Raw genomic sequence first — 18933 nt, 5'->3', positions numbered from 1 at the left:
ACTTGTCATCTACGGACCCCAGGCCCACCACGGCCGGCGGTTCAACCACCCCAACGGGTCCGATCAATCGTGACAGCTCCCTGACAGTGACGGTAACCCATTAATTCGCCCAGTCACATCACAGGTAACCCTGCCACTCTCCCTATAAAAGGGGAGCTTCTCCCTCTAAAAGGAAAGAGGCCTCTTCCTCCCAAGGAGATTTTTTCGGACTTCTACATACAATCCCTCTCTCTTTTTCAAAGTTAAGCCCCCCTCTGACTTAAGCATCGGAGGGCCGGCGCCGGAGAGCCCGGCCACCGATTTTCTTGCAGGACTTACGCCTCCCAGGAGGACGCCACCCGCCGGCACGCCATCGACCACCGCTCCTACGGCGGACTTGCACCCCTCCAGGAGGACGCCACCAGCCGGCGCACGGTCATCCACCGTCCCTGCGGCGGAGCCCCTCCTTCCCCTGGCTTCGTGACGGCCCCCGGGTCCAATTTCCAGCAACAAATGGAAATAAGTATCTAAAAAGCCACCACAAAACACAAAGAACATGATTATTTTTACTTTTCTATATAATTATAAAGGATTTTGCATAGGTGATTGAATTTCATGTAGAAAAGCTCAAATGGTAAAGAGTAGTTAAGAGAAGAATAGATGAGAAAGGGGAAAAATGTGGGATTACGGGTGTTACTTAGGGGTTCAGAGTTCAGACCCAGCTCAACATACCTTGATTCAACCTAAGCACATCAACCCTAGATGACAATAGTTAGTGGATCCGTGTATAAATGCAACCATGGAATAGAAAATCATTGGAAAAACAATCCAGTTCATAAAAATGTTATCGATAATTTAAGACCAACTTTAGGTGATTAAAGGGAAACCAAAAATCACTTAAATAAACGTGCAAGAATTAACAAGGTTCTAGATAAGAAACTCAAATACTGCAATATGATAAGTCATATCACTGTAGATAAGGAACTCAAATGCTGCAATATGATAAGTCATATCAATGTAAAAGACCCAGGAGTATTATTTCCAAGCAACTAATATCAAAGTATATGAACAACAAAACTATGGTATCATACTACGTTGTTTTATCACATGTTTATGTAATATAGTAAACTAACAGAATTTTATGGTTCACACAAGAAAGCGTCAGAACTATACCAAATTAGGCTTTAAACATACATTCAAGAATGATTTACATAACCTTAAAGCATAAATGACGATATCAGCATATTTAATGTTTCCTGATATCCTACTGTGATACTATCTTTAGAATGCCAAAACTAGCATAAAACCAGGAAAGGAACTAAACTATCTCTTTGTAATGCTCCAATATAAGGGTCTTAACTAGGAAAATAAACAGATGTAATCATTCTATCAAGCTATTAAATCATCTGAGTAAATAATCAGCTACCATGTTTCAACTCTTACCGCTTGCAGCACAGCAGAAGTTGTAAGAGAAGCCAATCGCCGTTGACTTGGCCCGCCAAGCTTTCCTTTGACAGAAGAAGGTAACTGTGTATCTTTCACCACAGATATTGACCAGAATACTTGGGACATTAATTTGGAAAAGGACAACAGTTCTTCCTATAATAACAATATAAATGTATTATTTTATCATACCGCATTTCTAAACCCTTTAATCACTTTATATTATTGTTATACAAAATAAAATTAAGAGAAAAAAAAGAGGGGCATTGGCATTTACCAAAAGAATGAGAAACAACTTGGTAGATTTTTCCCCAAACAAGGTTACCAGAGGAGATTCATAATGCAATATATTTTTCATGTCAGATTCTGTTTCAGACTTAGCTTCAGTATAGCAGGTCAATTTCTTCCTTACAATTTGAAACTCATCAACCAGGTTGAGAATAAGAATAAGAAGCTTAATGGGAACCCATTCCATATTAGGATCTTGTTTGCAAAGGCTGCTGCCAAAACTACGGAGAAACTGTAAAGACAAAAGCACAAAAATTAATACCTCCATATGCCTCATTGGTGTTAACCTAATGACAACATGAAAAACCTAAAGGCCAACATCTTTTAACGAAATTCACATGAGGATTCTAAGGCTTAGATGCACAAAAAAGAAAATGCAGAGGTCCATAAAAATAAGATAATAATCAGCAACTCATAACTCATCAAATTTTGAACATATATTCAAACGTTGGGAAACTTGGGACTTTGGCAACAAATATATACTACTAGAATGTGTCATGAAGTGCACGATGGGCAAATCTTGGTTCACCTGGGGCAATATAGAATGCTTGATCAACTAATGCCATGAGATCAATCATTATAAGGAGGACATTGATGAAATTCAGAAGTAAGAAAGGTAAACATGGAAAGGAAAGCAACATTTTGACTTTTATTTTAGAAGCAATAAAGAACTGGCATCCAAAAGTGTTGCTACAAAACTATAAATTTGTGTAAAAAGAGTAACTAAGTATAAGGTGTATTCAATCATCAATGCTTTTACACTTCAAAGCTTATGTAAAAGTAAGCGAGCTTTTGAATTATAATTTATGGTGACACATGTGCCAGAGACAAGCCTCAAAAGTTTTGAGCTCCACCATGGCCTGGTCTGCGTCATGAAAGCTTAGCCCACACCGACCTACTCAAACTAAATGTCACCAAACATAAATGCCATTGATTATTCAAGCCTGAACGTCATCAATTACTCCATTCCTCTAACGAACAAAGCTAAAAATATAGATTTAAGCTTTTCCCAAACAAAAGAGTAGAACTATAAAAGTAATACAAAATCTGTTACAAAACTAAATTAAGTCATTAGGCAATCAAATAACATGCTAGCTAACATATTATCAAAGAGAAGTAAAAAATAAAGGCTTAGCTACAACTTTTTAAATTTCTAACACCTAGGCCATAAGGTGCTCGTCTTGCCAACGTATGAAAAGCAAGTAGATTCAATAAACACAATAAGATCGCAATAGAGAAGTAAATAAAAGGCACCACAATAATCATGTAAATGTTGAGAACAAGACCGACCATCAGTATTGGTTCCAGTTGTTGCTCCTTCGTGATTACAAGGAGAAGTATCCTTGCCCACCTCCGTGCTTCAGCTCCCCATGCATTTACATCCTCATCATCAAAAGAAACCAAGGTTCCAGGAGACTGTTTGTGTTTTATGAAACTTGTAGGAAAACTGATGAGATTCTTCAGAACATGTATTTCACTATCAACAGAATGTTTATCATTAGTCTGAGTAAGCCATTGTTGCACCATTCTTCTTAATGGTCCTGGAAGCCCAAAACGTGCATGTCAAATAATAAATAAATATATGTTACAAATCAGATATCATACATTACATATACATGTCATAATATAAGATAGATTATGAAATTAATGAAGAAAGAAATACGGATCTTTGAATAAATGCATCCAGATTACAAGTTTGAGCCAAAGGAAAAGTTACCTCATCAAAAACAGAAGAACGGTCACTTATTGGAAATATAGACAACATTCATGCAAATGCAGGCGTTGACATAGATTATGACATCAAGATCTCGAGATAGACAAGGCAAATCCACTTCAAGATCATCCAGACACAACTGCTAACCAATATAGTCGATGATTTTACAAATTAATAGTTTCTGAGGAGTGCTCCTTGCAATAGTTTCTAGCCAACATAGTGTCTACAATGCTAAAATTTCCAACCTCTTGAACAATTGTAATAGCCAATATAGTTTCTACCAAAATATAGCCCACATATCATAGTAATGGTGAAGAAAGGCAAAAAACCTTCAAATGCTCAACTTTTTTATGCTTACAAAGCGAATCCAAGCTTTGCAGCACACCAACAATGTCTTCTCTTCATGGCTGCATTTGCATGGCCAAAGCAAAAGATAAAAGATGCCCCATAGAGATCTATAACGTACACTTTACAAACATCAAAGGAAGAGAAGGCTGGAATTGTTTTCAGACTTGGCAAAACCAAAAATTATGCGACAGAAATAATCAAGGCCCATCTAAAATGTGTTATTGTCCCTAGGATTACTCTATCACTACTGAATGATTCTTGATTTCAATTTTTGTCACAAACAAGGCTCACCCTCTAGGTAGCGGACCCCATACCGGTATCATCCTATTACGGTGTTAGCACATGGTATGGTACGAGACGACGAGGCGTACTGAGTGTCAGTATGGTATGAGACTGCATACTAGTATGGTATGGTGTGCTTCATATGATACCGATCGATACAATAAACTTGGGTCACAAGAAACTCTAAATGCCTTATTGGCTCAAAGATCAAGCAAATATTAGCTCACAGCTACAGATTTGATGTATATTAAAAGAAGCCAAAAACGAGTAGAGAAATCATGACAATGAATGCTAGAAATGAGCTATTCCACTAAGCGCAGAACAACCAAAATGCCAATGAGCCAAACATATTATTTATAAACTGTTACACCATTTAAGCTGGACTCAAAACCAATTAATTAAGGGCCATTAACATCGAACTGCACATATATGGTATCAGCCCAATACCACTTCCAATATGATAAAAAAAAATGAACATGCTAAAAAATTATAAATATCCAACATTATAAATTGAGGAAGCATGGATACTTCAAATCACATGCCTTGTCTGTATCTTATCCATATCAAACACCAATACTTGTGGAATTCTTCTTAGGTACGTGTCTTGTACTTTTTTGAAGTATTATATTTTTCAAAATTAAAAGAATAATCTGGATACTTTCCGGCTACACTTTTGATATTTCTCCAATACCTCCAGCAATGAGGGAGAGTCAATTTTGTAGTCTATGACATTAGAAACATAAAGTATGGATTGTGATCTATAGAATAATGACTAAACAATGAGCTTGTAAAAGCTAATCCTACCATATAAACTATGGACTATGTTATTTTGATAGCCTACTATACTTTGTGGACGCATTTTTATATACATACATATCAAGGTTCGTCGTCTCGGTACCAGACCCCGTACCGGTGCCATACTAGCACAATGTCGGTACAGTACGGTATAAATTTTTTTTGGCGTACCGAGTGTCGGTACACCATCCGTACCGATACCATTACGGTACAGTACGCCCTGTACCGTCCGATTTGAGCTAGTACGGCGTATCATGATACATATGTATGTGTATACATATGTATGCATGTCAAGGATCGTCGAACCGGTACCAAACCAGCCAAAAAGACGCGCGTTGTGGCCAAAAAGGCCACATAGCACGCAAGCACAAGATGCGCGCGCAGCGCGCCATGGCATTACATGCCACAGCCAGCCACAGCTGTGGCATTAAATGCCACAGATCGAATCGGACTCGGTGCCGGTTCGCACGGAGTCCTAGCCGAATCGGACAGAACCAGTCCGATTCGGCTTTGTACCGGCCGATTCAAGGCCGGAGCCGTTTTCTGTGGCCGAACAGACCCGGTCGGCGCCAATACCGGTTCAGTACGGGCTGAACGGCCGGTACAGGCCGGTTCAACATTCCTTGATGCATGTAGTTATATATTTTATACATACATATACATACATATACACACATAAATACATGTGCACATATTTCTTGACATATTCTATATGTATCGTATCCTTTTCTAATAGCCATTGTATCCTTTTCTAGCAGCCATCGTATCAGCATATATCTGTACCGTGTCTATCCATATCCCATATATGTGCCTGTGCTTCATAGCTAAAAATATGTGTTAAAGAAGCAAGCATGGAAGCAGATAGCACTGCAAGTTTACCAAGAAAATCTTGGATAGATATATATGGAGATGCTCCAATGATGGCCTAGAGTTGAATTTGTCTTGCATGACCATTCATAGCAAAAAGTTAATATCATAGTTGGGATTTACATTTGAGAAAAGAAAAATGTCAATGAATTCCATAGTTGTGTTAATATAAAATCAAGAAAACAACAAGATCTTAAAATGCCGGCTGTAGACAAAGCAAATATCAAAAAAACCATAAAGACAAACCAACATACTCAATCCCAGAAAACAGAAAGAAGAAATTATAAAACATTGAATTAGTAAAAGATCCAGATCTCAAAAGCAGATATTAACTATTTCAGGTCTACATGAAATGCATACCAGCATGATCAGTAAATTCCCGAGGAACTGTTGAAAGAAAGTGCAAAAGCAGATCAAGTGGGACCTCAGTAATGCTTATCAGGGACAAGGTAGCTTTTAAAACCTGCTCACAAACTGAACACAATCACATTTTAAAGACTAGAAATCAGTTTTCTCTACGTTAAGGACAATACTAATTATTTAAACATAAATAATACCAATATCTTACTAGATATATCAGAGACCTTTTAGACGATAATTGGGATTAAAATGTTGTTTACTTCTCTCAATAATAATTCCTAGAACATCCAATATATCTGCAGGACTGCAGGGCAAAAGATCTTCTTGAGCAGATTTTTTTTGATCTACCTCCAGAGGACCATCTACACTATGATGTACTTCATTCACATTATCTGTATAAGAATGACAAGCAGCAGAAGCAATACAAGAGGCGAGAGCCATCAATCCAGCTCGACCAAAAGCCTCTTGTCTAGTAACAGCAGCTAAGCTCCAAACCAATGTTGCACGATCACTGCAATAAGATGAAAGAAATATGAGCAGTAATGCTTGCATATATTACAAAATACCATACACAGACAAGTGCAGAACCTCTAAAACACTTCAACAAAGCCATAGTTGCTTTTTTTCTATAATGAGAGGATTACAACAGCAAGTAGATGCTGCAAGAAATGCAATTCATGTGCAGGAAAAATCATTATCTCCCTTGCATGGACAAATAACCATATTGTTAAATCAGGAGTGGTCAAGAATAATTGCACTTGGCTTAAGGCATGGGTGTTCCATGCAAGTAAATATATAAACATGGTTGGTCCACACCAACCACCCAGTAATCAGCTGAGTTGCAGAGCCGCCGCTGCATGAACACACTCCGATCATTGCAATAACAGGTTAAACTCATAAAGTGGAAACCCATCTCACGTTAAAATGAGCAAATAGCAATTTTACCGCCATGTGATTGTAGGATATCCCAAAACATCACATGACTAATTATCTAGTATTCAATAATCTGATCCAATGCATATATCAGTAACTTTTACGAAGCCATTCCCTGTTGTAGTGCCAGTTAGTTTCTTGCAGCATTGACCAGGGAAATGTTAGACTTTCTAGACATTTTCAGAAACAAGTGTATTTCCCTTTGGTCAGTCAAAATATGAAAAAAGCAGTAAGAGTTGTGAACTTGCATTTTTTGGAGGAGCAAAATAAAAAAATACAATAACATGCCAATGAGCCATCTCATGATAGAAAAAGTAATAATGGTCAAAATATCAAATCTTACATATGCCTTGGTAAACATATAATTGAAAGGTAATCCATGTGTTGAAACTTATTTAGGAAAACTTCTAGAATGTATTCTTTCTTTGTTTGCTTGTCAAATCAATGCTATTAGTAGACTATTTCATCTTGTATCTTGATAATCTTAGGTCTCATTTATTAATTCAATGATGTCCAGCAACCTATTTACACTAATTGTTAATGCATTCATATAGATTTTCAATGTGTTTTTAATTGCAAGTTATGTGGAGTTATGTAATAAATTAGTAACAAAAAGAAACTTCAGCATGCATCAAAAAGGATGACAAGGGCATTTACAATTCATACACTTCACATATCTCTAAAAAATACAGCATCAAATTAATAAAAAATAAGCAAAAAGGCAAAAACCAATTTGAAGGCCAATATAGGCCATATGAAGTGCTTATCGGCTGTACCAAAGCTACTGGTCTATACTCTCTGTCGTTATGATGGGCAGCACAGCACATAGGACACAAGGTGGCCATTAATATGCCCCATACCTCAATATTTAAATCCTTGTCCATATGATACAAAGGGCTAACACATAAAAAGATGGTGCAAAAAATGTACAGAAAACAGTAGTAACCTGCCAACTCCAAATTATGCTACACTATTCTAGCGTCACACTCATTAAGCAGAGCATGCTTTCTTTATGTATAACTGGCCAAATGTCATTACTAAGAAAAGTAGCACTGATATTTTACCTCACTTTCAATTGACGAGAATAACTGCAAAAAAACTTTGATGCACCCTGAATTGTTTTTGAATTATAAACACTTTTTACACCTGCAACAAGAAACAAACTTAAATTAAAAAAAATGTACATATTCATAACCCATACAAAATCTAAAAAGCACAAAATGTAATATATTGCTAAGAAGTTCCATAAAAGAAGCCAATTAATCAAGATGAGACAACTAACACTAACAAAAAAAAGAAAACCGAAACTTCAATTCAAGAAAATTGCTGTTATTTACGATAAGGACTCCGATTTTCCGAAAGAGAACAACATATACAAGTATTTAATTTAATAGGAATGAAATTAAGCTTCGGCTTCGCATTATATACACAACAGTGAATAATGATATTACAAGAATAAATAAAAAAAACTTCATATGACTAGCAAAACACAGCATTCAAAAGCAATTACTAGAGATAGCTAAAATTAATGAAATTGTCACAACGTCAAGTGGTGATCTAGAGTCAGAGGAAGCATGAAACATATTGATCAACATGAAACATGACAAGAACAATAACATGGCAAGTGTACCAATGTAAGTCAAGATGAAGCAAGAAAAACTACATATATCTTATATTGAGTATGAAATGCATATAAATTAAAACCTAGCTATCAAGTACGTTGTGGTGAATGGAAAAAGAAAAAGCATAGCACAGATGCACATGACTTCAGGAAGGAGGTGGTAAAAGAAAAACCAAAAGAAACGAGGGCTGGGAAAAGCAAATGACCAAAACAACCATATCTAGTTAGTTAAGGATTAAACTCCATATGCCCGGCACATTCAGCAGAAATCATGTTTCTACCAACTTATATAGCATTTTAACTGTGACAATGGTTCTCTAAGAATAGCCTCAGTCTGGAGTGAATAGAGAGAAAAGCGGAGTGGAGACAGAGAGAGAGAGAGAGAGAGAGCATTAAGAACATGAAGATGTTTCATCTTGCTTAACCGCACCAAAATAGCAAAGCCAAGGAATGGTGCCTTGAGCAGCTTAGGCAGCAAAAAACCAAAATAAATACCAACCACAATTTAGAATGAATAATGTTCTAAATGCAAAAGCGGTCCGCATGCAGCCATGAAATTGTATAGAATATATGCAGTATGCAGGTGCATGTGCAAACTACATATAGATTGTATTTTTAAAATATTAGTTAAATAAAAGACATAAATATCTACAGATGGTAAAAATTAGAAATAAATCAGTAAAGTCAGAAATAAGAATTAAGAATGCACATTCACATTTATTTGAGTGCATCTTCTAACATAGCATATGTAACCCAATAAAATGACAATATCATCCTATGAAGTATAGACCGTGCTCAAACTTGCAAGAAAAAGTAAGCCATAAGTTGCAAAAAGCATTGTTAGAAGTCTAGAACAAAGTTTAGACTTTAAAGTAATAACTTCATAAACAAAAGTGGCATATAACATGGTTCTAGAACAAAGTTTAAACTTTGTAAACAACAGTGACAAAACATATAGTACCTAAGGTACAATATGTCGAAACTCGAAAAGACATTCTACACATTAGGCCCGTGGACCAAATATGTGGCCATCATATGCAGCCCAGCATATAAAGGGGGCGCATATGGCCTGTGATGTGCAGTCCAGGGGCCACCTATGGATATGCAGCGACATATGCGACAGCATAGGCCAAATTTTTAAAATAGAGGCAGCATTGGGGGGGCACCCCCCCCTCCCCAACCACAACCCACAAAAAAAAGGGATTCTCCAAAACTTTTAATCCACCTCCCAAAACCTGGGCACCTACTAATCCACTGCTAATCTAGCTAATATAATTGAGGAATAACTGAGATATTCGTAAGCGAAGAAATGAACAGGGAATAAGTTAATCATGCCAAAGGCTTAAATTCTAAAGCTCTGAACAGAAAAATTTACATGAATATTACAAAAAGTAAATCAGATGAATGCTCAAAGTAGTACACGCTCTTGCAACATTGTACGTGCCAGATCTAGTACAGATAACTCATTAACAATAACCAGCCCTATCCCATTAAAATAAAGTTGGATAGACGACCCGGGAATGGATTTATGAAGATTATAACAATAAAAATAACAGCAATCCTCCTGCAGTCCTACTAGTTATGCAAGAATTCCTAGCTTAGGCTAGTTGGCACTATCACCAAAAAGATTCAGGTAGGGGGCAAACACAAAGAAGCCAGAAAAGAAAGAAAGAAAAGGTAGAGATCAAATAAATAAATGAGAAAAACAAAATAGCAAACAATAAAAAAACCTAATAGAGAGAGAGAACTGAACCGCAACTTTAACGATAGGATTTGATCCACAAACTATTGATTTGATAATGGGCGGTCTACTTAAGAATCATCACTATTAACTAAGATTGCAATAATTAAGATGTCTAAGAATTTTTATTTGGAGGGAGGGGGGGGACCAAATGTTTGGGTTTTAACCATACATTTTGAGGGGAGACATTTGTTTAATTAAATGAACCAAGAATCCACATTATTGATAAAGAGATGCAAACCTTGCAACGCATAGATTAACATGTCTTTAAACCATGGTCTGCCAAACCAGACCGTACGGGCCGATTCGGCCCGGTACGGACCGGTTCGGTCTGGAACCGGTATTCGGACAGCATGGAAACTGGTTCCAACTGTTTTCGAGCCGGTACCGACCGGTACGTATGCGTATCGGCTGCACACCGGTTCGCACAGGTACCGATTTTTTTTAATTCACAGCGCGTGCGCTGTGAATTTTAAATCACAGCGTGCGCGCGCTGTGGTGGCAGAGCGCCCGCACGCCCGGGCGCGGTTTCCCGCTCCGCGTGTTTCTGCATGCGGCGCGATTCCGCCGCGCACGAGCGCGATTCCCCGGGCTGGGAACCGCCCCGCACGCGGTTCCCAGCCCTGGCGCGTTTGCGCGGCGGTTCCCAGCCCTGGCGCGTCCGCGCGCAAACGTGAACCAAAAAAAAATTATTTTTCCGCACGCGGACGTGAACCAAAAAAAAATTTCTTTTTCCGCGCGCATCTGTGAACCAAAATATATATATACATAAACAAAAGACTGGTTCGTACCGGACCGGTTCCAGTACGAACCAATCTCAAACCGGTCTAGTAGGCGACCAGTATGCTTACCGATACCGGTTCAGCATACCTAAGGCTGCAAATGGGTCGGGTCGACTCGTGACCCGACCCGACCCGCGTAGACCCGACCCGCTCCGAATTTTTGGACCCGCGGGTCCGGGTCGGGTCCGAAAATTGGACCCGAATCACTTTCTGGGTCGGGTCTGGATTTACCGAACGGACCCGACCCGAATGGACCCGAAGAGAGAGAGAGAGAGAGAGAGAGAAGAAGGGAAAAACTCCTAAGGGGAGTAGGAAGGATAGCAACAGGCATAGGCTCACAGAATCCAATGGAACCTCGGCCCGTCAAGATTCTCTCTCGATCTATTACACTGTTGATACCTCTGGTCTGGCGTCTCGGTAGCTGGTTTTTTTTCCTTCTGTTTTTTGGTTTTTGTTTCTTTTAACTTTTGAAGGGAGAAAGTGAGGGAACGCTGAACTGATAGGTCATGTGCCAGTTTTCTGCAATGGAATTGGATTTTGGAAGAAGGTCAGGGATTTTTTTTTGCCCTTGTGAGAGGGGAGCTCGGAGACACCAAGTTCCTTCCAATCAGTCATATAGATAAGAAATAGTGTGATATGAAATTTGGCTTGTAGACCGACTTAGTTAGTACGTCACGGGTCATCTGTTCTGACTGGAGGCCAATTGCAAGTCTTTCAAGTCATGGGTCACCCAGCACCTTATAATTATGATATGACCAAATTAGATTTGCCCAAATTCTTTCCCAAAAGCACAAAAAAGGTGGACCCGATTCGGACCCAAACCTGACCCGATTCGGACCCGAACCCGACCCGGTTCGGACGCAGACTCGACCCAATTCGGACCCGACCCTATTCGGACCCGGACCCGATCTTCAATCGGGTTGGGTCTGGGTCCAAAATTAGGACCCGAACAAAAAATTGGGTCGGGTCAGGGTCACTCAGGACCCGACCCGACCCATTTGCACCCCTAAGCGTACGTTGCTTTGAACCATTTATCTTGCTCTTAAAAGTGACTTGAAGCATGGGTAAGATACCACAATAACAATAATTTGATGGTACCACCATAACAATAATTTGTTGGCTTCATGGCATATTGTATAACCTGATTATTTGCATGGCTTCTCAGTTTAGATGGTCAATATGTGCAGCAGTGAGACCTGTGCTTAGATTGTGTTGATAGGATAGTACCCCAACTACATATATATACATATTTGAAACATGTATATGCATTCAACCATCAATTATTACATATTTCAAATTTTGTAGATTATGAAAAACACTGCTGTTTCTTAGTTGATACTGCTAATCATGTATTTCATAATAACAAGATTTGGCCTCAGCTTCTATTGACAGGATTATAGATAAATTCCTCACAAGCATCGCCCATGCACACCTGTGCATTCACATCTTTAGCGATGGTTAAATTACAACAACAACAATCTTAGAAATGCTTACATTACAACGAGCTCGATACCATCCCCAGATCTGATAAAAAGGATAAGAAAGCTAAGCACATATCCTAAAACTATGAATACATGACATCAGCATACGAAATGTAACTGGTAGCAGTTTCATCATCAAATATAAGAGCTTCCCAAAACAAAAATCAAGGCAGAAAGCAACGAAATTAAATAATAAAGTTAATACAAGATGTCCAAGCTTCCTAAGCTTTTGAAAAAGAAAACTCATTATCATTAATATATTAAAAATAGCTTTTGAGAAAAATAAGTACATTATCATCAATTTATTAAATAATAAAGATGAGTCTAAGCAAACAACATGGTTTTTACTCTTCATTTACACTAAGAGGCGCTTCAGCAGTAAAACTAACCGAAGTCTTTGTGGTGCACAACATCATTCAAACCACATATAAGGGGGCCAAGTACAAAGCTTCTGGGCACTATGTGTGCAGAGTTTCCATACTTATCCCAATCAATATCCAAAAATGATTGCAGAATTAAACACCGCACTGCAACAAAAAAAATTCAGGAGCATGACTTTCAGAATAGCAACAGTAACTATGTAACAAACAAGCTGCCAAAACAATGAATTCAACATTCAATCTCGTAAAATTATAGAAGAACTAGTACTAGCCTTGAGGGTTTTCATGAGAAAAGCCACGTTCCCACAATATTGCAAGCCAACTGAAAATTCCTTCCAAAGTTTCCATCTGAACTTGATAAATTCCACAAGTAATGTGATTCAAATAACTACTCAGTGGCCTAGACAAAAGCAACAATGATACCTGAAACAAAGGAGTAAATTAGTAGCCAAAACCACCAAAAACAAAATAACAAGGTGTAGCAATGTCATGCTTGCACTGTTGCACATATACATACAACAGAGACTATGACCTCTCTCAAGAAAGAATTATTCTAGCTATAATATAAAATATTAATGTTGATGAAGAATTCACAAACATATAAAAAAGACGAGAAGTGAAGAAGGATCATTTACTGGCCTAAAGGAAGACAACATTTGGAGAAGATCCATGCATGAGAGAAAAACAAGTCTGAGAAAAGGACAACAGAGCTAACAAATTTGACAGCTTTTGTAGCATATTTCCAGAAATGTTTGGAGAAATTACTGTAACCTATTTTAAACCTGATTGCATCTTCAAAACATCTGAACAGGAAATAATGTAATTAGACACAAAGTTTTCTACTGGTGTACTGTAACTAGTAGATTAAAATTTTGTTTCCAACAGAGTGGTGCAAAGATATTCTCCACAAATGAAGAAGTATAAGATATGCAAGCTCACCTGGTGAGTCCAAGCTGCCTCAACTAAATGTGTCCCATACTCTTCAAGCATTTCATAGAGAAGCAGGAAGACCTTCCATCTTTCCCGACTACTCAGAGAATAGTTTTCCAAATGGCATACTTCCCCAACACCTAAGGACTTCGCTTCCTTATGAGCCCACCTTCCTCTCTTTGTCGTACCAATGGGAGACGGAGCTTCAGCAAGTGAAATTATTAATGCATTCTTAGCTTTACTATTACATCCCGTATCATCAGAGCAACACTTGTTATGTTCAGTTTCCAGGGGAGAAGAATAGTAGCTTAAAGATATCTTTAAAATATATAATGCTTGTTTTCTCACAGAAACCTCCTTATCAACCTGAGATGCCAAGTGCAGCAAAAGGATTCATTAAAATATAAAAAATAACACTTCCTGACAGAAGAAATGAAGTCTTGCATGCAGCAAACAGAACAGAGAGACTGGGGGGAGGGTGGGGTGCACAAGTGTACCAATCCTTTCCGTATTTCTTTCCAAAATTCCTCCATGGCTCTTATATCAAATTCTTCACCAGTGTTATCTCCTGTTGCATCTTCACACTCCATGTGACAGAATGAGAAGCATAAAGAGAGCACATGGTATGCACCAATTCTCTCTAGATGTCCAAGAGAAAAAAGAGATATGCAGCATTTCCATATTTCCCTCAAGAGAAGAAGTCTGCAAATCAAATTGAACAATATGACACACACAAAATGCTTTCTAACAAATTGGAAGAAACCAGAATGTTGAATTTATACAGGAAATATAGCAAGCAACAAAAGATTCGCCTCTACCTAGAAAGTGTGTGTCGCGAACCATGTACTGAAACCATAACTGAACAAAGCTCGTTCAGCGAGCTGAAGACAGGTGGGAGAAGTAGGCGAACAGAGCTGGACCGATATTCTGGACCCTGCATAAGCATCCTGAGTGCCATCTTTGATAGGTCCCATGTCACATTATGGACAAAACCGTTCAAGGAGTTACACACGTCCACCGATTTAGGTTCTAAGCTTCGAAATTCTCTCCGTCTTCTCAATGCCGTATCCAAAAGTGATTTCAAGATACAGCATGCGATCGGCAACGGCAAAACTCCAGAGGACATACACTCAAATTCTTGATCAATAATGCCCTCGCTATTCCAGTGAAAAGTGGTCAGCTCCTCACTATGAAGCATACCCATGCCGAGGCCAACTGATCGCAGACAGAATGGAACCAAGGTCGCTCCCACAAGCTCCCAATATTGCATCTTGGACATGACATCGCATAACAAACCATCAACCTGGCAAGAATAGGACAAATTCGACGTTAATGAAAAAGTGCACAAGAAAGGGGCCACCACATCCGGGCATAGCTCGCATTACCTGGCTTAGCAACTCAGAATCATTTGGATTGATTGCTTCGAGCAACGGCACAAACATTCTCCAGATGAGTAATCGCAAAGCATCATTCGGAGCCGGAGTCCCTACGATGATACAACGTTCCAAGAAACTTGAAGAAAAAAAAAATTATATATCAATAGAACTCAGAGGTCTGATTCAATCTTACCGATTTTCTTGATCAGATGGCAAAGCGCGGCGGCATGAGACACGATGTAGTTCGATTCAAGAACCTGTAGTAAACGAAAACCAGATAAGAAGAGAGAGAAAATAGGCATCTTTTCAGGAAAAAGAAGAGGTTTTCTTGGTGTTTCTGTTGCCTGGGAGAGATCGGGAAAGGCGTGGAGGAGGGAGGAGAAGAGCGGGAAAGGGGAGAGGGCGGAGGAGGCCAAGACGCAGTCGATGATGGCCGGGACGGCGGCGGGGGAAACGGCGGCAAAGCTACTCGCGAGAGAGGCGACGTGGGGGGGGAGGAAGTCAGGAACCCTCGAGGAGCTCTCCGCCATTCTTGCGCTTCTCCTCTCGTCTTCTTCTTGAGAGGACGGCAGAAACCCTAAACCCCCGAGGGGACGGGAGGCGACGATGAGATGTTCGTAAATAAGGAACCCGGGACGTTCTCCAGCTCCCAGGTCGCTTAAAACAGGGGCACTCTCGCCGCCGCTCCGGGCCACGAGTCGGACCGGACCGAAAACTCCCGAGCTCGGTTCGTTCAACACGGGCTTGGGTCCGATTATATGAACCTGGGTGTAGCCGTGTAGCGTAAAGAAGAGTAATCCTGCACTATTTGCCGGTTTGTGCCGACGGGAGCGTCATCAAGAGCGCCGGAAATATCGAGTTTTCCGAAAGTTTAGCTCGCTTCTTTTTTATTGATGCCGCTCTAATTTTTATCAGGTATACGTCTGTTGTGTTGTGGGGCCATCTTATCTTCCCGTAATTTATTATCCGAGTTGCCATAACGGAGTTGGGTTTGGCCGCGGGTAAGATAGTACTTTTGACATGAATTAATGGAGTGATGTGATTCATGAAAATAGCAAAGTGTTGGGTTTATTTATTGTAACAAACACCGGAGGGATGTATGGTGACATATTTATACTTTTACCAAATCTTATCATGGTGATTTGTAAACTTATCTTGCTATGAATTTACATGAAATAAATCCAAAAAATATCTAATCTGTCCAGTGAGTAATAAATTATTAAATTTTACTTCGAGACAAGTTATGATGGTTGGGTTGAGTTGAGTTGACCAAGTTATTCAATTGAGTTAATTGTGGTTCAGGCTGTAGAGAAGAGTAGAAATAATGATAGGTAGGTTCATAAATTTAGCTTGATAAATTAAAATCGAAAGTGATATAGATCTAGCTTAAATTATGAAAGGTTAGTACTATGAGGCCAAGCCTCATTGGCCGACCTATCAGCCCGGCCAAGCATTCAAAGACAGCCCGAAGGCCCGTCCGAACCAGAACCAGGGCAGAGCTCTGTTGAGCATGGCGAAAGAGGACGAGTCCTCCTCAAACTCTGCCGAAGACTGAAAAACCCTAGTCTCTGCTCTATGTAAGCTTCTCCATATCTTCCTACCAAAAAGCCAACCCCAATCGGAGTTTAGTCATCGGATTCTTTTTTGATTCTTTTGCGATCATCGACCGTGTCAACGCCACCGTCGTAGCCCACCGTCATCTAAAACCAGGTAAGAAACCGACAACTTTAGATCAACATTCTTCTCCTTCTTTCGTGATCCTTGGAAGCCCTGATTCCGGCCAGTAATCGTCGGATTTTCTGTCAATAATGGGTGCTCTGTTTTTCTCTATTTTGCTTTGGATTTTTCCGATCTCATTCCTTCTTTCCGGCCGATAATGCCTCCAGATCTTGTCACCAAAGCCTCCGCCCGGTTCCTCACAATGCCTTGCAGTCGTGGCTGGGGTTCCGACCATCGAAAAGCCTCAGTTGCACAATGTAAGGGTAGAGACCCCTATTTTCGGATGGATTTCTGCCATCAACCGCCTGCTACCACGAGCCACCAACCATCAGTTGGTCGGTTGTAGTTCCTTGGGCCTCTCGTCTTCCACCAATAGCCACTCCTCCTCTTCCTTGGTTAGAGAGAAAGAAGCTTATTCTCTTTTTCCGACCTTTCTCTCACTTATATCTCTCTCTGTAAAGTTTCACTCTCTATTTGGACTTCCTCTCTACTCTCTCTAAGGTAGTTGGATCCAATAGGAACTCTTCACAATGATTTTGGATTGACCTTGGTGAAGGATCTCGATTCATATTCAGCAGGTGGCACACCATCCCCTACCTTACCTTTTTTCCGAACATTGCCAGATTTGATCATCCCCTGATCTCTATTCAACCATCTGTTCTCTAGTCGGAGCATGATTCGATGAATTTGATTTTGATTGGATCGACCGGGGTGTCGGATACTCGCGCTTGGTCAGCCGCCTTATGAGGGTGTTGGAATTTAAGATCTTTATTGTTTAAAAAATAATTATGATGAAATTTTAATGAAAAATATAATTTTTGGATATTAGGCTTTGAGAAGGATTTTCGAGTTTCATTAGATATATTAGTTGGATTGTATTTGCAAGATAAGAAATGTATCACTTTTTTAAAATTTATCAGCAATCATTAAATTATTATAATTATTACTTTTGATGGATGGTATATTATTACAAAAAATATTATTTTAGAATATTATGGTGATATATGATTTTGTTATGAATATGATTGATTGATTTTAACGCCTCATGATTTTAGAACTAAAATATGAAACATATAACTACTTGAATTTCGACCTGCTTATATTGAGGACGCCGCCAATAGGGCTAATACGCTGGCACATGATTTGTCCTAAAGATTGTATCCAAAATGAATAGCAACATACCGCCAGTAGACCAGTGATCATGAAGGACTTTGCTGTGAGATGATGGGCAGCTTACCGCAAGAAGATTAGTCAGTGTTATGACTTTGCCACGAGATGATGTGGTCTTAGCTCAAAATCGATAAAATGAATTGAATATTTGAAAAAAATTAAATCAATGAACATAATTTAATATTTCAAGAAAGATTTAATTTGTATATTATTACTGTATATATGCTCATTTTCTGTAAATTATTATCTACTTGACAATCTGATTTTGTTCAATTAAAATGATCATTGCTTACTAGCTATCTAGCTCAATATACGATTCCTTATTTTTTTATAGATTTATAGAACTAGACTGATTAGAGTTTTCAATATAGGAGAGCGACTAGTAGAACTTTGACACGGATTATCTTATAATAGAGTTTATTTAAATTGATGTCTACCCTAGATTATTGTTAGAATCGTGGAACATTTAAATGTCAAGCTAGTTATTAAAATAAAGTTTGCATATTATTATTTAAATTATTTCACTGCATATTTATGAGATCATGTTAAAATGTGCTACATGCTTGTGGGGAGGATTCCTTATGAATATGCGGTGGTTGACACGATCTCCGGTTTGTGAACTCAGGTCGGGGGTGTAACAATTACACTTCTTGTTACACTAATCAAAAAGCTCAATATAGTATTTTTTTTTGATTAATGTGGCATTACTTGCACGTGCCTCAAC

The 18933-nt window shown here is 39.0% G+C and overlaps 1 protein-coding gene across 1 annotated transcript in view; it reads right to left on the bottom strand.

Moving 5' to 3' along the window:
• LOC103710780 overlaps positions 1-15957 on the bottom strand; it is a 61156-nt gene extending 45199 nt beyond the window's left edge. Inside the window, exons 1-14 of the mRNA XM_039119581.1 lie at positions 15665-15957; positions 15514-15577; positions 15330-15430; positions 14763-15247; positions 14442-14646; positions 13954-14310; positions 13287-13437; positions 13024-13161; positions 8074-8155; positions 6301-6587; positions 6077-6190; positions 3001-3251; positions 1700-1942; positions 1423-1578 (exon numbers count right to left, since the gene is read on the bottom strand). Coding sequence (XP_038975509.1) covers positions 1423-1578; positions 1700-1942; positions 3001-3251; positions 6077-6190; positions 6301-6587; positions 8074-8155; positions 13024-13161; positions 13287-13437; positions 13954-14310; positions 14442-14646; positions 14763-15247; positions 15330-15430; positions 15514-15577; positions 15665-15850 — 2820 coding nt within the window. The 5' untranslated portion in view covers positions 15851-15957. The remainder of the gene's footprint in view (positions 1-1422; positions 1579-1699; positions 1943-3000; positions 3252-6076; positions 6191-6300; positions 6588-8073; positions 8156-13023; positions 13162-13286; positions 13438-13953; positions 14311-14441; positions 14647-14762; positions 15248-15329; positions 15431-15513; positions 15578-15664) is intronic.
• Positions 15958-18933: the final 2976 nt, after the last annotated feature.

This window comes from Phoenix dactylifera, chromosome 2 (genome assembly GCF_009389715.1).
Source record: "Phoenix dactylifera cultivar Barhee BC4 chromosome 2, palm_55x_up_171113_PBpolish2nd_filt_p, whole genome shotgun sequence".
In the NCBI taxonomy this organism is placed as follows: domain Eukaryota; kingdom Viridiplantae; phylum Streptophyta; class Magnoliopsida; order Arecales; family Arecaceae; genus Phoenix; species Phoenix dactylifera.
This window is presented reverse-complemented; position numbering and strand designations above follow the sequence as displayed.